The 24,079-nt window shown below is 60.9% G+C and overlaps 3 protein-coding genes and 1 long non-coding RNA gene across 6 annotated transcripts in view; 1 reads left to right on the forward strand and 3 right to left on the reverse strand.

Annotated features, from left to right (window-relative positions):
- Window positions 1-5,252: 5,252 nt before the first annotated feature.
- On the reverse strand, window positions 5,253-5,759 carry LOC116800062 (twist-related protein 2-like). Its single transcript, XM_032713627.1, has 2 exons — window positions 5,720-5,759; window positions 5,253-5,686 (listed from the first exon to the last, which is right to left on the reverse strand). Exons 1-2 carry the CDS (start codon window positions 5,757-5,759, stop codon window positions 5,253-5,255), a joined length of 474 nt encoding a protein of 157 aa, XP_032569518.1.
- A 7,777-nt stretch (window positions 5,760-13,536) lies between these two features.
- SLC48A1 (solute carrier family 48 member 1) lies at window positions 13,537-22,635 on the reverse strand. Its single transcript, XM_032713629.1, has 3 exons — window positions 22,468-22,635; window positions 15,455-15,622; window positions 13,537-13,714 (listed from the first exon to the last, which is right to left on the reverse strand). The coding sequence occupies exons 1-3, from the start codon at window positions 22,604-22,606 to the stop codon at window positions 13,578-13,580; spliced, it is 444 nt and encodes a 147-aa protein (XP_032569520.1). The 5' UTR covers window positions 22,607-22,635; the 3' UTR covers window positions 13,537-13,577.
- Window positions 18,965-19,904, reverse strand: LOC116800070. Of its 3 annotated transcripts, XR_004361167.1 has the most exons (4): window positions 19,740-19,904; window positions 19,534-19,709; window positions 19,122-19,444; window positions 18,965-19,033 (listed from the first exon to the last, which is right to left on the reverse strand). It is a non-coding gene; the product is annotated as an uncharacterized LOC116800070 (long non-coding RNA). The 3 variants fall into 3 exon arrangements; XR_004361168.1 differs by lacking the exon at window positions 19,534-19,709 and having other exon boundaries at window positions 19,122-19,498; window positions 19,821-19,835; XR_004361169.1 differs by lacking the exon at window positions 19,740-19,904 and having other exon boundaries at window positions 19,122-19,498; window positions 19,602-19,613.
- Window positions 22,605-24,079, forward strand: part of PDE1B (phosphodiesterase 1B) — a 12,766-nt gene continuing 11,291 nt past the window's right edge. The window contains exon 1 of the mRNA XM_032713377.1: window positions 22,605-22,681. Coding sequence (XP_032569268.1) covers window positions 22,605-22,681 — 77 coding nt within the window. The remainder of the gene's footprint in view (window positions 22,682-24,079) is intronic.

Consider the following 24,079-nt stretch of genomic DNA (forward strand, 5'->3'; position numbering starts at 1 on the left):
CCCAGCTCCATTTTTCTTCCCCCCAAACCCCTTTTTCCCCCAAAACACAAAGATTTGAAGGATCAGAACATCCCCAGCTACAGTTTTCTTCCCCCAAAATCCCTTTTTCCCCAAAGAAATCTGAGGATTTGAAGGGTCAGAACATCCCCAGTTCCATTTTTCTTCCTCTAAACCGCTTTTTTCCCTCCAAAATGTGAAGATTTGAAGGGTCAGAACATCCCCAGCTCCATTTTTCTTCCCCCAAAATCCCTTTTTCCCCCAAACCCACAAAGATTTGAAGGGTCAGAACATCCCCAAGTCCATTTTTCTTCCCCCAAATCTCCTTTTCCCCCCCAAAACCTGAACATATGAAGGGTCAGAACATCCCCAGCTCCATTTTCCTTCCCCCAAACCCCTTTTTCCCCCCAAACCACAAAGATTTGGAGGATCAGAACATCCCCAGCTCCATCTCCGACTCCAAACATTTTTCCCCCAAAATGTGAAGACATGGAAGGTCACAGCCTGGACACGGCAGGACACCCCTCCCTCACCCCCAAAATCTCCCGAGCTCCCCCCCACCCAGAGTTCCTGAGTTGTCCCAGATTTTTGGGGGGGCATCCAGCCTTATTTTCCCCTAAATTCCAAGGAATTCCGTCATTCCAGCGGTGCAGTTGGAGGTTGTCCCCGGGGTGGGAGCGAGTGGAGGGTGTCACGACCCCCCAAATCCTCTCCACACCCCCCGGCACAATCCATGGGGACATCCCAGATTTTCAGAGCGGGAATAAAAAGCGGGATCCGCGCTCAGTCCTTTGGGATGTCGGTCCTTGGCAGGGGCGGCTCCAGCCCTTCCCGGAATCCCGGAGGAATTGTCCTGGTGCTGCCTGATCCTGGCACCTCCTGCTCGCGGGGGGGGAGTCGGGAAGGACGTCGGGACATCGGGAATGCCACGGGGAATGCCATCGGGAATGCCATCGGGAATGGCATCGGGAATGCCATCGGGAATGGCATCGGGAATGCCATCGGGAATGCCATCGGGAATGGCAGCGGTGCTCCCGCAGGTCCCGGAGGAGAAAATTCGCCTCGTTTTTTCTTCCCAGCGCGTCCCAAATAAATCACCCCCCGAAGAGTTTCCGTGCATCCCAAAAAAACCAAAAAAACCAAACCGGCTCCTTCCGCCAGAAATCCCGGCCTGGATCGGCTCCCTCGGCATTCCCGGGGTTCGGAGGGGATGGAGCCGCTTCCCTTCCTCTCTCCCGGGAGGCTCCGGCTCCGATTCCAAGGAGGCTGGAACCTGAGGGGAGACGCGGGGGCAGCTTTGAGGGTTTTGGTTCATTCTGGGTTTCCCAAAATCCCCCCGAATCCGGCGCCTGGGCCGGGAAGGGAGCGGGAGAAGATCCGCGCTCATCCCTGAGCCCTCGAGCTCCGGATTCCCAGACTTCCCTGGAGCCGCAAGGGATGCGCCGGGAAACGTCCCCGCCCCCGAGCGCTAAAGGAGGTCCAAAAAATCGCAGCTTTTCCCCCAAAATCCGCTTTTTCGGGAGCGCGGTGGGATGAAGGGAAGAGGTGGAAGCGCTCGCTGCTCCCTCCGCGGGGAGGACGGGGATTATCCCAGGAAAAACGGCTCCCATTCCAGCCCGGGGGGGTCTCCAAGGGGGGGGTGAGGCTGGAGAGACCCCGGAGCTGCCTCTGGACTCCAGCCTGGAATGAGGGGACTGGGAACAGGAGCCGGGGCAGGTCTAAGGATCGATCCCTCTGGGACAGGAGGGATCAATCCCTTTGGGACAAGGGGGATCGATCCCTCTGGGACAAGGGGGATCAATCCCTCTGGGACAAGGGGGATCAATCCCTCTGGGATAGGAGGGATCAATCCCTCTGGGACAGGAGGGATCAATCCCTCTGGGAGGATCAATCCCTTTGGGACAAGGGGGATCAATCCCTCTGGGATAGGAGGGATCAATCCCTCTGGGACAGGAGGGATCAATCCCTCTGGGACAGGAGGGATCAATCCCTTTGGGGCAGGAGGGATCAATCCCTTTGGGACAGGAGGGATCAATCCCTCTGGGACAAGGGGGATCAATCCCTTTGGGACAAGGGGGATCAATCCCTCTGGGACAGGAGGGATCAATCCCTTTGAGACAAGGGGGATCAATCCCCGTGGACATGGAATTCCCTCATTCCCAGGGATCCTGCCTTGTTCCCAGGGCCCCCTGGTCCCATTTTCCCCATTTTTCCTGTGTTTTTCCCTCAGAATCAGGTTGGGATCCAGGCCCTGATCCCATCCAGGGATTCTCCTGTGAATTGTCCCAAAAATCCACGGCTTGGGAATGTTCTCCGGAGCTTCCTGCTCCCGCTCTGCACGAAACGTTGTTTTGCCGTTCCCTATTTCTCCCCAGAACTCTGGAAAATAGGATTATTCCCCTCTCATGGTGGTGCTGGGCACACCTGAGGGGTGGGATGGCCACGGATCCCACAGGATTATGGATCCCATCCCACCTCCAGCGCTCCGGGAGTGGGATAGGAGGGAACCGGGCGGGCTGGAGGCCACCCCAGGATCAGGGAATGTGGGATTTTGACACCTCGGCACGTCCGGGAAGGCGTTCCCTGATTTCCAAACCCTCCCAGGAGGATAAATCGGTGTTTAAAGCCCCGCTCTGAAACCGAAGTGGGATCACCTCCCTGACCTGGAGTGGGATCACCCCCCTGAGCCCAGGAGTGGGATCACCTCCCGGATCTGGAGTGGGATCACCTCCCTGAGCCAGAGTGGGATCACCTCCCTGACCTGGAGTGGGATCACCCCCCTGAGCCAGAGTGGGATCACCTCCCTGATCTGGAGTGGGATCACCCCCCGGATCTGGAGTGGGATCACCCCCTGGATCTGGAGTGGGATCACCCCCTGGATCTGGAGTGGGATCATCTCCCTGATCTGGAGTGGGATCACCCCCTGGATCTGGAGTGGGATCACCCCCTGATCTGGAGTGGGATCACCCCCTGGATCTGGAGTGGGATCACCCCCTGGATCTGGAGTGGGATCACCTCCCTGATCTGGAGTGGGATCACCTCCCTGAGCCGGAGTGGGATCAGGGGATTTTAGGGCTCAACCCTCCCCCCCAACATCCCAGGGGTGGATCCTCGGGGCTCTGCGGCTCCTTGGAGCAAATCCCAAGGGCGGGGAGGGTGAGGAGGGGCCCTTTCCCCACGGGAAGGAGCTGGGGAAACTCTGCTGGAGCGGTTTCCCCGAGGGAAGGACTTGGGAAGAGGACACTGGAGTGGTTTTCCTGGGAGAACAAGTCGGGGAGAGGCCACTGGAGCAGTTTCCCCCAGGGAAGGACTTAGGGAGGGGCTTCTGGAGCAGTTTCCCCGCGGGAAAGAGCTGGAGACACACTCCTGGAGTGTTTTCCCCTGTGGGAAGGAGATGGGGACACACTCCTGGAGTGTTTTCCCCCATGGGAAGGAGATGGGGACACACTCCTGGAGTGTTTTCCCCCATGGGAAGGAGATGGGGACACACTCCTGGAGCATCTTCCCCATGGGAAGGAGCTGGGGACATGCCGCTGGAGCGTTTTCCCCACGGGAAGGAGCTAAGGACACACTCCTGGAGCATTTTCCCCATGGGAAAGGGGCTGGGGACACACTCCTGGAGCGTTTTCCCTGCTGGAAGGAGCTGAGGACCCACCCCTGGAGCATTTTCCCTGAGGGAAGGAGCTGGGGAGACACTTCTAGAGCAGTTTCCCCGAGGGAAAGGGGCTGGGGACACACTCCTGGAGCATTTTCCCCACAGGAAGGAGCTGGGAACACACCCCTGGAGCGTTTTCCCCATGGGAAGGAGCTGGGGACACACCCCTGGAGCATTTTCCCCGCAGGAAAGGGGCTGGGGACACACTCCTGGAGCATCTTCCCCATGAGAAGGAATTGGGGACATGCCGCTGGAGTGTTTTCCCTGCTGGAAGGAGCTGAGGACACAGCCCTGCAGTGTTTTCCCTGAGGGAAGGAGCTGGGGAGACACTTCTAGAGCAGTTTCCCCGCAGGAAAGAGCTGGAGACACACTCTTGGAGAGTTTTCCCCACGGGAAGGATCTGGGGACACACCCCTGGAGCATTTTCCCTGCTGGAAGGAGCTGAGGACACACTCCTGGAGTGTTTTCCCCACGGGAAAGAGCTGGGAACACACCCCTGGAGCATTTTCCCCCATGGGAAGGATCTGGGAACACACCCCTGGAGCCTTTTCCCCATGGGAAGGATCTGGGAACACACCCCTGGAGCATTTTCCCCCATGGGAAGGATCTGGGAACACACCCCTGGAGTGTTTTCCCCCATGGGAAGGATCTGGGGACACACCCCTGGAGCATTTTCCCCATGGGAAAGGGGCTGGGGACACACTCCTGGAGCATTTTCCCCCATGGGAAGGATCTGGGGACACACTCCTGGAGCGTTTTCCCCACAGGAAGGAGCTGGGAACACACCCCTGGAGCGTTTTCCCCATGGGAAGGAGCTGGGGACACACTCCTGGAGCATTTTCCCCGCGGGAAAGGGGCTGGGGACACACTCCTGGAGCATCTTCCCCATGAGAAGGAGTTGGGGACATGCCGCTGGAGCGTTTTCCCTGCTGGAAGGAGCTGAGGACGCACCCCTGCAGTGTTTTCCCTGAGGGAAAGAGCTGGGGAGACACTCCTAGAGCAGTTTCCCCGCGGGAAAGAGCTGGAGACACACTCTTGGAGAGTTTTCCCCACGGGAAGGATCTGGGGACACACTCCTGGAGCATTTTCCCTGCTGGAAGGAGCTCAGGACACACTCCTGGAGTGTTTTCCCCACGGGAAAGAGCTGGGAACACACCCCTGGAGCATTTTCCCCACTGGAAGGATCTGAGGACCCACCCCTGGAGCATTTTCCCCCATGGGAAGGATCTGGGAACACACCCCTGGAGCATTTTCCCCGCTGGAAGGATCTGGGGACACACCCCTGGAGCATTTTCCCCGCTGGAAGGATCTGAGGACCCACCCCTGGAGCATTTTCCCCTCTGGAAGGATCTGGGAACACACCCCTGGAGCGTTTTCCCCCATGGGAAGGATCTGGGAACACACCCCTGGAGCATTTTCCCCCATGGGAAGGATCTGGGAACACACCCCTGGAGCCTTTTCCCCCATGGGAAGGATCTGGGAACACACCCCTGGAGCGTTTTCCCCCATGGGAAGGATCTGGGAACACACCCCTGGAGCGTTTTCCCCCATGGGAAGGACCCGGTGCCGTCGGGGCGGAGCTGCCCGTCCCTACCCGCGCTCAGTGCGAGGCCGACAGTGCCCGGGCTCCCTCCATCCTCCACACGGAGAAGGCGTAGCTGAGCCTCTCCCGGGCCCGGCTGGTGCAGGACGGGGCCGCCCCGGGCCCGGGCTCGTCTCCCCCCAGCACCCGGCGCAGGAAGTCGATGTAACGGGCGGCGAGTTTGAGCGTCTGGATCTTGCTCAGCTTGTCCGAGGGCAGCGTGGGGATGATCTTCCTCAGCTCGGCGAAGGCGTCGTTGAGGGACTGGGTCCTCTGGCGCTCCCTGACGTTGGCGAGGACCCTCTGGGCCTGCCCGTCCTCCCCGGGGGGAGCCGGGGCCGGGCCGCGCTTGCTGCGCTTGCCCTGCGGCCACTCCGCGCCCGCCCGGCCCTGCCCGCGCTTCCGAGGGCACTTCCCGGGCATCCGCTCCCGCTCCTCCTCCTCCTCCTCTTCTTCCTCCTCCTCCTCTTCTTCTTCCTCCTCGCTGCTGCCCTCGGGGGGGGACTCCGGGTTCTCCTCCTTCATCTCCTCACGGGGGGCTCGTGGGAGAGGGGGAGGTGGGAAGAGGAGCTCCGGAGGTGCAGCCCCGGAGCGTCCGCCCTTCCCTGGAGGAAGGGGGGATAATTCCCGAGCCTCACTGGGATCTCCAAGGAATTCAGAGCTCTCCAAGGAGTTCAGAGTTCTCCAAGGAGTTCAGAGCTCTCCAAGGAGTTCAGATCTTTCCAAGGAGTTCAGAGCTCTCCAAGGAGTTTGGAGTTCTCCAAGGAGATCAGAGCTCTCCAAGGAGTTCTGAGCCCTCCAAGGAGTTCAGATCTTTCCAAGGAATTCAGAGCTCTCCAAGGAGTTTGGAGTTCTCCAAGGAGTTTGGAGTTCTCCAAGGAGATCAGAGCTCTCCAAGATCAGAGCCCTCTGAGGAGCTCTGAGCCCTCCAAGGAGTTCCGAGCCCTCCAAAGAATTCAGAGCTCTCCAAGGAGCTCTGAGCCCTCCAAGGAATTCGGAGCCCTCCAAGGAGTTCCGAGCCCTCTGAGGAGCTCTTGGCTTTTCCTTTGGGCTTTTCCTTCGGAGAGGAATTTTTTGGGATGGATTTTGGGGGGGGGAGGCTCCCGCTGATAGGCCGGGCAGGGGGGGCTGGACCAGGCGGGGGCCAATGTGCCGGGAGAGGCGCCGGCACCGGGAACGGCTCCGGAGCTTTATGGGTTCCAGATTTCCTCCTCTCCCTCCTCTCCCTCCGGAACAGATGCTCCCGCTGCCGCCTGGATGGCGGGAAAAGGGGGGGTTCGGTGGGAATCACGGGATATTCCGAGCTGGGAGGGGCCCCCAAGGGTCATGGAGTCGAATCCTTTGGAATGGTCCGTCCGGGGATGGAACCGCAGCCCCGGGGTTGGGGGGGTTGGGGCTCCTGGTGCTCCCAGATCCGGGTTTTTGCCCTTTTTTTTTCCTAAATCCCGGGTTATTTTTTTTCCCTGCAGGGAAATATCCACTGGTTGGGATCACAGGAGGAGCTTTTGGAATCCTCAGAGGGATTCCGGGGGGGATGGGGAGCTACGGGGCTTCCCAGGGGCGGGGCGGGATCCAAGGGAAGGGGGGACAGGGATGGGAATCTGGGATGGGAAAGCATGGGAATCTGGGATGGGAGTCTGGGATGGACAGGGATGGGAATCTGGGATGGGAGTCTGGGATGGACAGGGATGGGAATCTGGGATGGGAATCTGGGGTGGACAGGGATGGGAGTCTGGGATGGATAGGGATGGGAATCTGGGATGGGAGTCTGGGATGGACAGGGATGGGAATCTGGGATGGATAGGGATGGGAATCTGGGATAGACAGGGGTAGGAATCTGGGATAGACAGGGATAGGAATCTGAGATGGGCAGGGATGGGAATCTGGGATGGGAATGTGGGATGGGAATGTGGGATGGACAGGATGGGAGTCTGGGATAGCCAGGGATGGGAATCTGGGATGGGCAGGGATGGGAATGTGGGATGGACAGGGAAGGGAATCTGGGATGGGAAAGCATGGGAATCTGGGATGGACAGGGATGGGAGTCTGGGATAGACAGGGATGGGAGTCTGGAATGGGCAAGGATGGGAATCTGGGATGGGAATCTGGGATGGACAGGGATGGGAATCTGGGATGGGAATCTGGGATGGACAAGGATGGGAGTCTGGGATGGGCAGGGATGAGAATCTGGGACGGGAAAGGATGGGAATCTGGGATGGGAGTCTGGGATAGACAGGGATGGGAATCTGGGATGGGAGTCTGGGATGGGCAGGGAAGGGCCCGGGCTGTGCCTGGGCTTCATTTCTTCATTAAAACTTTACAAATCATAATTATTTTCCTTTTAAAATGAAGTCAAACTGAATTCCGTTCCTCAGGAGGACGGATTTGGCCGAGGGAAGCAGGGTCTGGAATGGGGGCTGGAGATCCTTAAGGAAAAAAAAAAAAAAAGGAGGAATCACAATGAGCTTTGAAGTGCAGGAAGGAAAAACATCCCCCAAGAAAATCGGGGCTTTTATCCCCGGATTTGGGAGGTTTTTTTGCGGCCGGAGCAGCTTTTTTTTTTCCCTTCAAACCGTTTCCATTTGGGGGTTTTTTTTTTTGGGATGAAGGGAAAATTTTCATCCAAATGTTTTTCAGGAGCTTTCCCAGCTCTCCCAGGGGGTCGGGTTTGACACGTCAGGGATCGTTTCGGGCCTTAAAGAGGAGGGAAAATAAAACCCCAAAAGCCAAACCCGGTTCCTCGGGCTCGGTGAGGAGCCACCAGATGGAAGTTTGGAATTCCCAGCCCCTCTGGAATTGTCCCTTCCCAGTTTCCCACACACACACACACTCACACACTCACACCCTCTCCCTGCTCAGATCCATCTTTCCCAAGTGGGATCTTTAGGGAGGGTTACTGGGATTTGGGGACACAATTTAGTGGGATTTGGGGACACGATTTAGTGGGATTTGGGGACACAATTTAGTGGGATTTTGGGCCATTATTTAGTGGGATTTCGGGACACGGTTTAGTGGGATATGGGGATGTGATTTAGTGGGATTTGGGGACGTGATTTAGTGGGATTTTGGGCCATGATTTAGTGGGATTTGAGGATGTTATTTAGTGGGATTTGGGGACATGACTTAGTGGGATTTGAGGATGTTATTTAGTGGGATTTGGGGACATGATTTAATGGTGACCTTGGCAGTGCCGGGGGTGGTTGGACTGGACCCAGGGATGGAGGGAAAAGGGATTTTGGGAGCTGGGCTAGACCCAGGGGTGGAGGGAAAAGGAATTTTGGGAGCTGGGCTGGACCCAGGGGTGGAGGGAAAAGGGATTTTGGGAGCTAGGAGAGCCCCAGGAATCAAGGGAAAAGGGGTTTTTGGAGCTGGGCTGGACCCACAGATGGAGGGAAAAGGGATTTTGGGAGCTGGAAGAGCCCCAGGGATGGAGGGAAAAGGGGTTTTTGGAGCTGGGGATGGAGGGAAAAGGGATTTTGGGAGCTGGAAGAGCCCCAGGGATGGAGGGAAAAGGGATTTTGGGAGCTGGGCTGGACCCAGGGATGGAAGGAAAAGGGGTTTTGGGAGCTGGAAGAGCCCCAGGGATGGAGGGAAAAGGGGTTTTGGGAGCTGGGCTGGGCCCAGGGATGGAGGGAAAAGGGGTCTCAGAAGCCCCAACGTGCCGGGTCTCCACGTGACCCCCCAAAACCGAGAGAAGGGAGCAGCTCCCGCTCCCATCCCGGTGATTTCCATGGATGTCCCAACCCTTGGATGTCCCCCAGCCCCGGGATGTCCCCGGGACAATCCCGGGACGAGCTCAGCTAATTAAAACTCGGCGTTAACGACACCAAGGACACGGTTCTCTGCTCCAGGTGGGTCCTTCCTGGCTGGGAATATCCCGATTTTTGGGACCCCTCGGGAGCCTCCGGGCCGGGAATGGTTTGCAGGAGCCCCTCCAGTTGGTCCCAGTGCTCTCCCAGCGCTTCCCATCCCCCGGCACATGTGGGAGGAACCCGGGAGGCATCAAAGGGTTTGGATGGGGAGGGAGGGGGGAGAGGAAAAGCCGGGAAAATCCTGGCGGGACATGAAAGGAAAAGTCTCCCCCGGCGGCTGGAAGGAGTTGTCGGAGCTTCGGAGTCGGGATTGGGGCCCATTTCCTGAGCCCGGGGCGGGAGCTGCCGCTCCACAGGGACTTGGGAGCAGATGGGGGAGCATTCCAGGGGCTGGGGGAGCATTCCCGGGGCTTTGGGAGTGGGGAGGGAGCATTCCCGGGGCTTTGGGAGCATTCCCGGGGCTTTGGGAGCAGGGAGGGAGCATTCCCGGGGCTTTGGGAGCATTCCCGGGGCTTTGGGAGCGGGGAAGGAGCATTTCCGGGGCTTTGGGAGCAGGGAGGGAGCATTCCCGGGGCTCAGGGAGCACTCCCGGGGCTTTGGGAGCAGGGAGGGAGCATTCCCGGGGCTCAGGGAGCATTCCCGGGGCTTTGGGAGCAGGGAGGGAGCATTCCCGGGGCTGGGGGAGCATTCCCGGGGCTTTGGGAGCATTCCCGGGGCTTTGGGAGCAGGGAGGGAGCATTCCCGGGGCTCAGGGAGCATTCCCGGGGCTTTGGGAACAGGGAGGAGCCGGGAGGGATCTGGGAGGGTCCTGGAACAGCTCCGGGGGGACAAAGGGGGACAAAGGGAGGAGGGGCTGGAACTGGGATGGGAATGGGATGGGGGATGGACTGGAACTGGGGTGGGAATGGGATGGAACTGGGATAGACTGGAACTGGGATGGGAATGGGATGGTACTGGAATAGGGGAGGGACTGGAACTGGGATGGAACTGGGATGGAACTGGGATGGGGGATGGACTGGAACTGGGCTGGACTGGAACTGGGATGGAATTGGAATAGGGGATGGACTGGAACTGGGATGGAACTGGGATGGGGGATGGATTGGAACTGGGATAGGAATGGGATGGAATTGGGATGGAACTGGGATGGAATTGGGATAGGGGATGGGCTGGAACTGCGATGGGGACAGGGTGGAACTGGGATGGGGAATGGGATGGAATTGGGATGGAAATGGGATGGAACTGGAATAGGGGATGGACCGGAACTGGGATGGAGGCAGGCTGGAACTGGGCTGGAGGAATGGGATGGAATTGGAATGGGGACAGGGTAGAACTGGGATGGGGTATGAGCAGGAACTGGGATGGGGGAATGGGGATGGGGGCTGGGCTGGAACTGGGATGGGGATCAGGGTAGAACTGGGATGGGGAATGGGTTGGAACTGGGATGGGGAACAGGCTGGAACTGGGATGGGGAACAGGATGGAACTGGGATAGGGACAGGGTGGAACTGGGATGGGGACAGGTTGGAACTGGGATAGGGACAGGCTGGAACTGGGATAGGGACAGGGTGGAACTGGGATAGGGACAGGCTGGAACTGGGATGGGGACAGGCTGGAACTGGGATAGGGACAGGGTGGAACTGGGATAGGGACAGGGTGGAACTGGGATAGGGACAGGGTGGAACTGGGATAGGGACAGGGTGGAACTGGGATAGGGACAGGGTGGAACTGGGATAGGGACAGGGTGGAACTGGGATGGGGACAGGGTGGAACTGGGATAGGGACAGGCTGGAACTGGGATAGGGACAGGGTGGAACTGGGATAGGGACAGGGTGGAACTGGGATAGGGACAGGCTGGAACTGGGATAGGGACAGGGTGGAACTGGGATGGGGACAGGGTGGAACTGGGATAGGGACAGGGTGGAACTGGGATAGGGACAGGGTGGAACTGGGATGGGGACAGGCTGGAACTGGGATAGGGACAGGGTGGAACTGGGATGGGGACAGGCTGGAACTGGGATAGGGACAGGGTGGAACTGGGATGGGGACAGGCTGGAACTGGGATGGGGACAGGCTGGAACTGGGATGGGGACAGGCTGGAACTGGGCTGGGGACAGGGTGGAACTGGGATAGGGACAGGGTGGAACTGGGATAGGGACAGGGTGGAACTGGGCTGGGGATCAGGGTAGAACTGGGATAGGGACAGGGTGGAACTGGGCTGGGGATCAGGGTAGAACTGGGCTGGGGGCTGAGCTGGAACTGGGCTGGGGGCTGGGCGGGGCAGAGGCTCCATCCCCCGATTTTCCTCATTTTGGAGAAGGAAATTCCGTTCCCATTAAAACCCTTTTGATCTCCACGGAAAAGGGGGAGAGGGGGGAGCAGGGATGGGCTCCTCTCCAGCTGCTGGGCTTTCCTGGGATGATGGATCAGCTCCAGACCGCCGGGATGGAGGGGAAGGAAAGGCTGCAAAGGCCGGGAATGACTCCCAGGGTTTAGGGAAAAGGGGATTGAGCCACTCCCGGGGGCCCACAAACGACCCAGGACTCCCCTTTCCCGGCTCCAGGCTGGTCCCAGTTCCAGGGTTTCCCAGTTTTTGGGGTGTCCCAATTTCGGGGTGTCCCAATTTGGGAATGCATCAACCCCCCCCTCTCCCTCCCCCCTCCGTGGGCTGAAATCCCGAAATCCCAAGGGATTCCTGACAGGAAAAGCACCACGTGACACCCCCCTGGATGTGGGAGAGACCCTCAAATCCTCCCAAAACCCCCAAATATCCGCTGGAATTCCCTCCCCCCCTCCCCTCCCTCCTTCCCAAGGTTATCCCGAGGGAGGGAGAACCTCGGGATTCCCTCGGCATTCCGGGATTTCCCAGGGAAAAGCACCGGAGGCGGTTGGGGCTGTACGGGTGTATTTGTGCTCCGGGCAGGGTTTGGCACATGGAATTCCGGGATAACCCCCCCCCCCTTCATCCCATCCCATCCCAAACCTTCCCGGGTAAAAACGGGAGTCGCTATTTACACACACACAGAAGCTGAGGAGGAGAAATTCCAGGGATAAAACACCGGGATCGGAGGGGAGGAGCCAGGAAAAGCCACTTCAAAGGGAATTCTGCATCCCAGTCCAGGGGGCAGGGGTGGGATTCTGCATCCCAATCCCACCCCGATCCAGGGGGGAGGGACGGGGTTTGTCCCTGGATGTCAAACAGGGCCAAGAGGGGAACAAAATTAACAGGAGAATCCGCTTTAAACCTGGAATTCTGCATCCCAATCCAGGTGGCGGGGGTGGGATTCTGCATCCTGATCCCACCCCTGTCTGGGTGGCAGGTCCTGGGAAAACCCCGGGAGATGCAGATCCTGGGATTTTGTGTGGGAAAAGAAACCCCTGAAGATGCAGATCCTGTGGAGTTTATGTGGGAAGGGAAAATCCAGGAGATCCAGGACTTGGTTGGGAAGTCCTGAGGACCTTGTGTGGGAAAAGAAATCCCCGGAAAGGTAGGTCCTGAGATTCTGTGTGGGAAGAGGAACCCCTGGAGACGCAGGTCCTGGGACTTTTTGTGGGAAAAGAAACCCCTGGAGATCCAGGACCTGTCTGGGAAGTCCTGGGACTTTATGTGGGAAGGGAAAATCCAGGAGATCCAGGACCTGTCTGGGAGGTCCTTGGGACCTTGTGTGGGAAAAGAAACCCCTAGAGATGCAGATCCTGGGATTTTGTGTGGGAAAAGGAACCCCTGGAGATGCAGGACCTGGGATCTTGTGTGGGAAGGGAAACCCCTGGAGAGGCAGATCCTGGGAATTTTTGTGGGAAGAGGAACCCCTGGGGATGCAAAACCTGTCTGGGAGGTCCTTGGGAACTTGTGTGGGAAGGAAAAACCCCTGGAGATGCAGATCCTGGGGATGTTTTTTGGGAAGGAAAAACCCCTGGAGATGCAGATCCTGGGACTTTGTTTGGGAAGGGAAAACCCCTGGAGATGCAGATCCTGGGGATGTTTTTTGGGAAGGGAAAACTCCTGGAGATACAGATCCTGGGACCTTGTGTGGGAAGGGAAACCCCTGGAGATGCAGATCCTGGAGATATTTTTTGGGAAAGGAAAACCCCTGGAGATGCAGATCCTGGGGATGGTTTTTGGGAAGGGAAAACCCCTGGAGATGCAGATCCTGGAGATGGTTTTTGGGAAGGGAAAACCCCTGGAGATGCAGATCCTGGGGATGAATTTTGGGAAGGGAAAACCCCTGGAGCTGCAGGTCCTGGCCATTCCCAGCCTCACTCCCTTCCTCCTTTATCCCTGGGACACCCCCCTGGCGAAGATTTTGGGACTGGGAGAGGCTCCAACCCCCCAAAAAACCCCCCCCGAGACCCCTGGGGTGAGGACGAGGAGCCCCCCAACCCTTCCCCTCCCTCCTCCTCCTCCTCCCTCCAACCCCCCCCCAGGACCAGCCCCGTGCGGCCCCCTTCCCATCCCCCCTTCCCGCGGCTCCCCGCCGCCCGATTCCCGGGATCTGGGGCGGAATTCCCGGGATTTGGGGCCGGGGGGGGAGGGCTCAGAAGTCGCTCAGGATGCTGATGTCGGCGAACTCGGCGCGGTAGCGGCGCGAGTAGAGGCTGAGCAGGAGCGCCCATTTCAGGGCCATGAAGCTCCACACGGCGGACAGGTAATAACTGCGGGGGTCACTCAGCGCTGCCAGGGACAGGGAAAAAAAACAGGCACGGCCTGAAAATCCCGCTTTTCCCTCGTTCCCGGCTCCTCAGAGTCTTAAAATGTCATTTCCCCCTCGGTTTCCCGGCTCTTCGGAGCCTTAAAATCCCATTTATCCCTCGTTCCCGGCTCCTCAGAGTCTTAAAATCCCATTTCCCCCTCGGTTTCCCGGCTCTTTGGAGCCTTAAAATCCCATTTACCCCTCGTTCCCGGCTCCTCAGAATCTTAAAATCCCATTTTCCCCTCAGTTTCCCGGCTCTTCGGAGCCTTAAAATCCCATTTACCCCTCGTTCCCGGCTCCTCAGAGTCTTAAAATCCCATTTTCCCCTCGGTTTCCCGGCTCTTCGGAGCCTTAAAATCCCATTTATCCCTCGTTCCCGGCTCCTCAGAGTCTTAAAATCCCATTTTCCCCTCAGTTTCCCAGCTCCTGGGGGTTTTAAAATCCCATTTCTCCCTCATTCCCAGTCCCTGAGGGTTTTCAAATCCTCTTTATCCCTCATTCCCAGACCCCCCCCCCCCACCCGAGGGGTCTGAACCCCCCCCCAGGCCCCTCAAACCCACCCCCAGTGCCCTCAGTGCCCCCTCCCAGTGGCTCCAGTGCCCCCAGCACTCCCTCCCAGTGCCCCCAGTGCCCCCTTCCAGTGCGCCCAGCACTCCATCCCAGTGCCCCCAGTGCACCATCCCAGTGCCCCCAGTGTCCCCAGTGCCCCCTCCCCGCGCCCCCAGTGCCCTCAGTGCCCCATCCCAGTGCCCCCAGTGCCCTCTCCCAGTGCCCCCTTCCCAGTGTCCCCAGTGCCCTGTCCCAGTGCCCCCAGTGCCCCCTCCCAGTGCTCCCAGTGCCACCAGTGCCCCCAGTGCCCCATCCCAGTGCCCCCAGCGCCCCATCCCAGTGCCCCCAGTGCCCCCTTCCCAGTGCCCCCCGTGCCCTGTCCCAGTGCTCCCAGTGCCCCCAGTGCCCCCAGTGCCCCATCCCAGTGCTCCCAGTGCCCCATCCCAGCGCCCCCAGTGCCCCCAGCGCCCCTAATGCCCCGTGGCAGTGCCCCCAGTGCTCTCAGCGCCCCCTCCCAGTGCCCCCAGTGCCCCCTCCCAGTGCCCCAGTGCCCCATCCCCCAGCGCCCCCAGTGCCCCCTCCCAGTGCCCCAGTGCCCCATTCCAGTGCCCTCAGCACCCCTCCCAGTGCCTCCAGTGCCCCCAGTGCCCCGTCCCAGTGCCCCCAGTGCCCTGCCCCAGTGCTCCCAGTGCCCCCAGTGCCCCATCCCAGCGCCCCCAGTGCTCCCAGTGCCCCCTCCCAGTGCCCCCAGCACCCCCTCCCAGTGCCCTCAGTGCCCCCTTCCAGTGCCCCCAGCGCCCCGTCCCAGTGCCCTGTCCCAGTGCCCCCAGTGCCCCCTCCCAGTGCCCTGTCCCAGTGCCCCCAGTGCCCCCTCCCAGTGCCCCCAGTGCCCCCAATGCCCCCTCCCAGTGCCCCCAGTGCCCTCAGTGCACCATCCCAGCGCCCCCAGCGCCCCCAGTGCCCTCTCCCAGCGCCCCCAGTGCCCTCTCCCAGTGCCCCCAGTGCCCTCTCCCAGTGCCCTCTCCCAGCACCCCCAGTGCCCTCTCCCAGTGCCCCCAGTGCCCCCAGTACCCCCTCCCAGTGTCCCCAGTGCCCTCAGTGCACCATCCCAGTGCCCCCAGTGCCCTCTCCCAGTGCCCCCAGTGCCCCCTCCCAGTGCCCCCCGTGCCCACCCTGGCGCTGGGTGATGGCCAGGGCGAGGAAGGCACAGAATCCCAGCAGGGAGAGGGCGCAGAAGAAGATCCCGACGCCGAGGAAGAACCTGAGGCCCTTTAACCAGGTCCTCCAGTAATCCTGCACATACATCACATGGGTCAGGAGGGCCCAGAGCGCCAGGACACCTGCCCGGGGCAGAGCGACGGGTCAGGGGGGCACCCGGGGGGGGGCACGGCCGGCACACCCACCCCCGGGCACCCGGGAACGGCTGGGAGCAACTGGGAGAGACTGGGAGAAACTGGGATTCAGTGGGACCCAGGGGTGGGCACACACAGCACACCCACCCCCGGGCACCCGGGAACGGCTGGGAGCAACTGGGAGAGACTGGGAGCAGCTGGGAGCAACTGGGAGAAACTGGGAGCAGCTGGGAGCAGCTGGGATTCAGTGGGACCCAGGGGTGGGCACACACAGCACACCCACCCCTGGGCATCTGGGAACGGCTGGGAGCAGCTGGGAGAAACTGGGATTCAGCGGGACCCAGAGGTGGGCACACAAAGCACATCCACCCCTGGGCATCTGGGAACGGCTGGGAGCAACTGGGAGAGACTGGGAGAAACTGGGATTCAGTGGGACCCAGGGGTGGGCACACACAGCACACCCACCCCTGGGCACCCGGGAACGGCTGGGAGCAACTGGGAGAAACTGGGAGCAGCTGGGAGCAACTGGGAGCAACTGGGAGCAACTGGGAGAAACTGGGAGAAACTGGGAGAAGCTGGGAGAAGCTGGGAGAAACTGGGAGCAGCTGGGAGAAGCTGGGAGAAGCTGGGAGCAATTGGGAGCAACTGGGATTCAGCGGGACCCAGGGGTGGGCACACACAGCACATCCACCCCCGGGCATCTGGGAGCAGCTGGGAACAACTGGGAGAAACTGGGAGAAACTGGGAGCAACTGGGAGCAACCGGGAGCAACCGGGAGCAACCGGGAGCAACCGGGAGAAGCTGGGAGAAACTGGGAGAAGCTGGGAGAAGCTGGGAGAAGCTGGGAGAAACTGGGAGAAGCTGGGAGAAACTGGGAGAAGCTGGGAGAAACTGGGAGAAACTGGGAGCAACTGGGAGCAGCTGGGAGCAGCTGGGAGAAGCTGGGAGAAACTGGGAGAAACTGGGATTCAGTGGGACCCAGAGGTGGGCACACACAGCACACCCACCCCCGGGCATCTGGGAGCAGCTGGGAGCAACTGGGACCCAGGGGTGGGCATACACAGCACACCCACCTCCGGGCACCTGGGAGCAACTGGGAACAGCTGGGAGAAGCTGGGAGCAACTGGGAGAAACTGGGAGCAACTGGGAGAAGCTGGGAGCAACTGGGAGCAACTGAGAGTGGCTGGGAGAAACTGGGAGCAACTGGGAGCAGCTGGGAGCAACTGGGATTCAGCAGGACTCAGGGGTGGGCACACACAGCACACCCACCCCTGGGCATCTGGGAACGGCTGGGAGCAACTGGGAGCAACTGGAAGAAACTGGGAGAAACTGGGTTCCTGAGCTGATCTCCATCCCTGAGGCTCCAGGGCTGATCCCAAACAGACTTTCGGGAGCCACAGGAGGAGCAGAACTGCAGCATCAACGCTCCCAAACCTCCCCTTCCTCACCCCCCTCAACCGCATTCCCTGATTTGGGACACTCCAGATTCCCATCCCGGGGTTCCTGAGCTGATCTCAGCCCCAGGGCTGATCCCAAACAGACTTTTGGGAGCCGCAGGAGGAGCAGAACTGCAGTGTCAACGCTCCCAAACCTCCCCTTCCTCTCCCCCCCCTCCTCTGCTTCCTCCCGGAGCGATCCCAACCCGCAGGTTCTCCAAAAATTGGGGAACTCGGAGCTTCCCCCCCAGCGAACCCCCCCCCCCGAGCTGCCTCGGATGACTCAGCAGGATTGATCAGAGCTGCTGAGTCACGGTTTTTGGGTGTTCCCACCCCAAAAGTGCTGCTGCTGCTCCAGGGAGGAGCACGTGGGTCCCTCGTGACCCCTGAGCCCTGACCCGGCGCTCCCGGGGAGCCAAAACATCCCAAAACCTCCCAAAATCCCGCTGGCTCAGCACAAAGGGCCTCGGGGACCCCTGGGCCAAAGGTCCTGGGTCCCAAAGGTCCCACCCAAAGGTCCTGGGGGCAGCTCTGGGTCCCACTCAAAGGTCCTGGGTCCCAAAGGTCCCACCCAAAGGTCCCTGGGGGCAGCTCAGCCACCACCCCGGGGAGGGGAGGGGGGAGGGTGTCCTTCCCTTCCCAACATCCCAAAATCTCGCTGACTCAGCACAAAGGGCCCTGGGAGACCCTCAGGACTGAGGCCAAAGGTCCTCGGTCCCAAAGGTCCCACCCAAAGGTCCCTGGGGGCAGCTCAGCCCCCCGCACAGAGAGGGGAGGGGGAAGGGTGTCCCTCCCTTCCCAACATCCCAAAATCTCGCTGCCCCCCTGTGACTCAGCACAAAGGGCCTCAGGAGACCCTCAAGACTGGGGCAGGTCCCACTCAAAGGTCCTCGGTCCCAAAGGTCCCACCCAAAGGTCCCTGGAGGCACCTCAGCCCCCAGCACAGAGAGGGGAGGAGGAAGGGTGTCCCTCCCTTCCCAACATCCCAAAATCTCGCTGCCTCAGCACAAAGGGCCCTGGGAGACCCTCGGGACACCCTCAGGACCTGGGCCAAAGGTCCTCGGTCCCAAAGGTCCCACTCAAAGGTCTCTGGGGGCAGCTGTGTGTGGGTCCCACCCAAGGGTCCCTGGGGACAGCTCAGTCACCACCCTGAGGAGGGGAGGGGAGGGGGAAGGGTGTCCTTCCCTTCCCAGCATCCCAAAATCTCACTCCTCAGCCGTGACTCAGCACAAAGGGCCTCGGGAGACCCTCGGGACCTGGGCAGGTCCCACCCAAAGGTCCTGGGTCCCAAAGGTCCCACCCAAAGGTCCCCGAGGGCAGCTCTGGGTCCCACTCAAAGGTCCTGGGGGCAGCTCAGCCCCCAGCATGGGGAGGGGAGAGGAGGGAACAAGGAGGGTGTCCCTCCCTTCCCAACATCCCAAAATCTCGCTGCCCCCCCGTGACTCAGCACAAAGGGCCCTGTGAGACCCTTGGGACCTGGGCAGGACCCACCCAAAGGTCCCTGGGGGCAGCTCTGGGTGGGTCCCACCCAAAGGTCCTTGATCCCAAAGGTCCCACCCAAAGGTCCTGGGTCCCAAAGGTCCCACCCAAAGGTCCCTGGGGGCAGCTCTGGGTGGGTCCCACCCAAAGGTCCTTGATCCCAAAGGTCCCACCCAAAGGTCCCCGAGGGCAGCTCAGCCCCCAGCCCAGGGAGGGGAGGGGAGGGGAGGGGAGGGGAGGGTGTCCCTCCCTTCCCGTTCTCCCAGGGGTGTCTCCTGCTCCCGGGAACGGGCACCGGGCTCGGCTTTGAACCTCGAGTGGCACAAAAGCAGCTCAAGGAGGGAAATCCTGCCCAGAGGGGCTGGAGAATGTTGGCACCGACTGTGCCAGGCCTACCTGGGCCAGTCCAAATTATCCAACCCAACCAGTGCCAGGCCTACCTGGGCCAGTCCAAATTATCCAACCCGACCTGTGCCAGTCCAACCTGTCCCAGTCCAGCCTGTCCCAATCCAAATTATCCAACCCAACCTGCGCCAGCCCTACCTGTGTCAGTCCAAGTTATTCAACTCAACCTGAGCCAGTCCAACCTGTCCCAGTCCAACCTGTCCCAATCCAGCCTGTGCCAGTCCAAATTATCCAACCTGATCTGTCCCAGTCCAACCTGTGCCAGTCCAACCTGTCTAATCCAAATTATCCAACCCAACCTGTGCCATTCCTACCTGTCCCAATCCAAATTATCCAACCCAACCTGTGCCAGTCCAACCTGTGCCAGTCCAAATTATCCAACCCAACCTGTGCCAGTCCAACCTGTCCCAATCCAGCCTGTCCCAATCCAAATTATCCAACCCAACCTGTGCCAGTCCTACCTGTGCCAGTCCAAGTTATTCAACTCAACCTGTGCAAATCCAACCTGTCCCAGTCCAACCTGTGCCAATCCAAATTATCCAACCTGATCTGTCCCAGTCCAACCTGTGCCAGTCCAACCTGTGCCAGTCCAAATTATTCAACCCAACCTGTGCCAGTCCAACCTGTGCCAGTCCAAATTATCCAACCCAACCTGTGCCAGTCCAACCTGTCCCAATCCAGCCTGTCCCAATCCAAATTATCCAACCCAACCTGTGCCAGTCCTACCTGTGCCAGTCCAAGTTATTCAACTCAACCTGCGCAAATCCAACCTGTCCCAGTCCAACCTGTGCCAGTCCAAATTATCCAACCCAACCTTTCCAGTCCAACCTGTCCCAACCCAACCTGTCCAACCCAAATTATCCAACCCAACCTTTCCAGTCCAACCTGTTCCAGTCCAAGTCCTCCAGCCCAACCCTCAGCTGGCAGAGCTTCAGAAAAACAAAAAAGTCAGGTTTCGGAAGAGTTTGAACCGGAAAAGGAAACAAAAGTCACGTCCTGTTTAAGGGCTGGGATGAGGAACTGCAGCACCTTCAGTTTTTCACCTCAGGTGAAAAATCTCCCCCTCCAAAAACGCTCCCAGACCTCCCCCCAAATCTCCTTTTCCTTCCTGGCAGCTCTTTGTCCTTGTCCAAGCAGCAAAGCCCGGCCCAGCAGCCGAGTTTGGCAGCTCCAGTTACACCCGAGATTAAAATAACCCCAAACCCTCCCAACTCCCCCCCCCAAAAAACCATGGATCTGCCTGGATTTACCCCCTGGCTCCAGGGCTGGGATGAGCCTGGAGGAAGGAGCTGCTGGGCAAGACACAAGCACAGGATTTCCAAGGGGGGAAATTCCCTCTAAAATCAAACATTTAAAAGGATCCCAAAGCTCCAGGAAAAGGAAATGGGCCCGTCCAGGCCAGGGCTGGGCTTTGCAAAGCTGAGCTCACGGGTATTTGGACGAGATTAATCCCTATTTAAAACACAAAACCCCTCCCAGAACACTTGGAATGAGTTGAAATAAATCCTTGGAAGGCCCCGAGCTCGGCCTGGAAAAACAAACCCGCTCCAAGGCAAATATTTGGATCAGGTTTGGGATGTTTTGGGGGCTTTGAGCCGAAGGGAAACGAAACTTTCCCCTCTGTCCAAACATCACAAGGAAAACCTCGGTGAATAAAAGGTTTTCCCCACCCCCTGCTCGGCCCTGAGGGATCTTTTATCCCGGGAAAAGCAGGTGGGAATGAGCTCAGCCCCACGTGGGAGAGATCCCAGGGAGGGACAATAAACTGAGAGATCCCAGGGAGGGACAATAAACTGAGAGATCCCAGGGAGGAACAATAAATGGGAGAGATCCCAGGGAGGGACAATAAATGGGAGAGATCCCAGGGAGGGACAATAAATGGGAGAGATCCCAGGGAGGGACAATAAATGGGAGAGATCCCAGGGAGGGACAATGAACTGAGAGATCCCAGGGAGGGACAATAAACTGAGAGATCCCAGGGAGGGACAATAAACTGAGAGATCCCAGGGAGGGACAATAAACTGAGAGATCCCAGGGAGGGACAATAAATGGGAGAGATCCCAGGGAGGGACAATAAACTGAGAGATCCCAGGGAGGGACAATAAACTGGAGAGATCCCAGGGAGGGACAATAAACTGAGAGATCCCAGGGAGGGACAATGAATGGGCAACGGGGGCCAAAGAAACACCCAAATAAACACAAAAACAGGGAGGGTTTCTGTGAGGAGGAGCCTGAGCCTGATCCCAGCCTGACCCTAACTCTAACCCTAACCCAGCAGCCTGATCCCAACCTTCCTGATCCCAACCTTCCTGATCCCAGCAGCCTGATCCTAATCCCAGCCTGACCCTAACCCTAACCCAGCAGGCTGATCCCAGCCTCCCTGATCCCAGCCTCCTTGATCCCAACCTTCCTGATCCCACAGCCCTGGGGCAGGGTGTCCCAGCCCCAAATGACCCCCCCCCAGCCCTGGGGCAAGGTCTCCTCAGCCCCAGTGACCCCCCTAAGCCTCTGAGCCCCCCCAGCCCTGGGGCAGGGTGTCCCAGCCCCAAATGACCCCCCCCCAGCCCTGGGGCAAGGTCTCCTCAGCCCCAGTGACCCCCCTAAGCCTCTGAGCCCCCCCAGCCCTGGGGAAGGGTGTCCCAGCCCCAGTGACCCCCCCAGCCCTGGGGAAGGGTGTCCCAGCCCCACTGACCCCCCCCAGCCTTAGGGAAGGGTCTCCCCAGCCCTGGGGTAGGGTCTCCCAGGTCCCCCCCAGTCCTGAGACAGGGTCTCTCAGCCCCAATGACCCCCCCAAGCCCTGGGGCAGGGTGTAACAGCCCCACTGACACCCCCAACCCTGGGGAAGGGTCTCCCCAGCCTCAATGACACATCCCCCCCAGCCCTACTGACCCCCCGCAGCCCCAGTGAGTCCTCCCAGCCCTGGGGCAGGGTCTCCAAGTCCCACTGACCCCCTCAGCCCTGGGGCAGGGTCTCCCCAGCCTCAATGACACATCCCCCCCAGCCCCACTGACCCCCCCCCAGCCCCAGTGAGTCCTCCCAACCCTGGGGCAGGGTCTCCCCAGCCCCAGTGACCCCCCAACTCCCCCTGAGCCTCCTCAGCCCTGGGGAAGGGTTTCCCCAGCTCTGGGGCAGGGTGTCCCAGCCCCACTGACCCCCCCCCCAGCCCCTGGCAGGGTGTCCCCAGCCCCATTGTCCCCCCCAGCCCTGGGGCATGGTCTCCCCAGCCCCACTGACCCCCCCAGCCCCTGGCAGGGTCTCCCCGGCCCCACTGACCCCCCCCAGCCCCTGGCAAGGGTGTCCCAGCCCCACTGACCCCCCCACCCAGCCCCTAGCAGTGGTCTCCCAGCCCCACTGACCCTCCCCAGCCCCACTGACCCCCCCAGCCCCTGGAGCAGGGTGTCCCAGCCCCACTGACCCCCCCAGCCCTGGGGCATGGTCTCCCCAGCCCCGCTGACCCCCCCCCCAGCCCCTGGCAGGGTATCCCCCCCCCCGCCCGTCGCCCCCCGTCCGTACCCGCCAGTCCCCCCGCGGCGGCGGTGCTCGGCTGGCGCAGGGCGGGCACGACGCTCCAGACGCAGAACACCGAGAGCCCGCTCAGGGTCCCGAACGCCGCGTAGGCGACACGGAGCGCCAGGGCCGCGCTCAGCGCCATGGCCGACGGCTGGCACCGGCACAGGCACCGCGACACACCCCCGGTACTGCCCACCGGGACGGGGAACCGCCCCCGGTACCGCCCATGGCACAGGGACACACCCTCGGGACCGCCCACCGGGACAGGGACACGCCCCCGGTACCGCCCATGGCACAGGGACACACCCCCGGTACCGCCCACCGGGGCAGGGACACACCCCCGGGACCACCCATGGCACAGGGACACACCCCCGGTACCGCCCATGGCACAGGGACACACCCCCGGTACCGCCCATGGCACAGGGACACACCCCCGGGACCGCCCATGGCACCAGGACACACCCTCGGTACCGCCCATGGCACCGGGCACTCCCCACCGTGGCAGGGACACACCCCTGGTACCGCCCACTGGGACAGGGACACACCCCCGGCACCGCCCACCGGAACGGGGAAACACCCCCGGGACCGCCCACTGGGACAGGGACACACCCGCGGGACCGCCCATGGCACCGGCACAGGGAACCGGGACAAGGAACCGAGGGAACGGCTCCCGGGGCACCGGGAGCGGGCACCGGGAGCGGGCACGGCCCCGCCCAGCGCCATGGCCGCCGTGTGTGTCCCACCTCGGGTACCGGGACAGGGAACCGCCCCCCGGGACCGGGAGAGGGAACCGGGACAGGGAACAGGGACAAGGACACGCCCACCGGGACCAGGGCACGCCCACCCAAACAGGGACACGCCCATCGGGACTGGGACACGCCCACACAAACAGGGACACGCCCTCGACTCCGCCCCGACGCAGCGCGCCCCCTGGCGGGTGGGCGGACCGAGGGCGGGGCTGGGGGGACACGGGGGAGCCACGAGTGACACTGGGGGGGACATGAGTGACACTGGGGGGGACATGAGTGACACTGGGGGGCACGGGGGGACATGAGGGACGGGGGGGGACATGGGGGGACATGAGTGACACTGGGGGACACGGGGGGACATGGGGGACGTGGGGGACGTCGGAAGGACATGGGGGGGCATGGGGGACACGGGGGGACACGGAGGGGACACAGAGGGGACACGGGGGAGCCACGAGTGACATGGGGGGGACATGAGTGACATTGGGGGACACGGGGGGAACATGGGGGACATGGGGGAACATGGGGGACATGGGGGGACAGGGGGGGACATGGGGGGGGACACGGGGGAACATGGGAGGACACGGTGGGGACACGGGGGGAACATGGGGGAGGTGGGGGGCACCGAGCGGACACGGGGGGGACATGGGGGGACGTAGTGGGACATGGCGGACATGGGGGACACGGGGGGAACATGGGGGACATGGGGGGGGATATGGGGGAACATGGGGGGACGTGGGACACGGGGGGAACATGGGGGACACGAGGGGACACGGGGGGAACATGGGGGGGGACATGGGGGAATATGTGGGGACATGGGGGACACGGGGGGACAGGGAGGGAACACGGGGGAATATGGGGGGACATGG

Source organism: Chiroxiphia lanceolata, chromosome 30 (assembly GCF_009829145.1).
Source record: "Chiroxiphia lanceolata isolate bChiLan1 chromosome 30, bChiLan1.pri, whole genome shotgun sequence".
Classification (NCBI taxonomy): Eukaryota; Metazoa; Chordata; class Aves; order Passeriformes; family Pipridae; genus Chiroxiphia; species Chiroxiphia lanceolata.

Bases quoted from the DNA above. Each gene is read 5' to 3' on its own strand.
- SLC48A1 (XM_032713629.1), bottom strand. From the start codon at position 22,606: ATGGCGCTGAGCGCGGCCCTGGCGCTCCGTGTCGCCTACGCGGCGTTC. The intron at 15,623-22,467 runs GTACGGACGGGG...TGCCCCGGGCAG, and splicing joins CGCCGCGGGGGGACTGGCGG to GTGTCCTGGCGCTCTGGGCC. The intron at 13,715-15,454 runs GTGGGCACGGGG...TGTCCCTGGCAG, and splicing joins GGCCATCACCCAGCGCCAGG to CGCTGAGTGACCCCCGCAGT.
- LOC116800062 (XM_032713627.1), bottom strand. From the start codon at position 5,759: ATGAAGGAGGAGAACCCGGAGTCCCCCCCCGAGGGCAGCA. The intron at 5,687-5,719 runs GCGAGGAGGAAG...AGGAGGAGGAAG, and splicing joins GTCCCCCCCCGAGGGCAGCA to AAGAGGAGGAGGAGGAGGAG.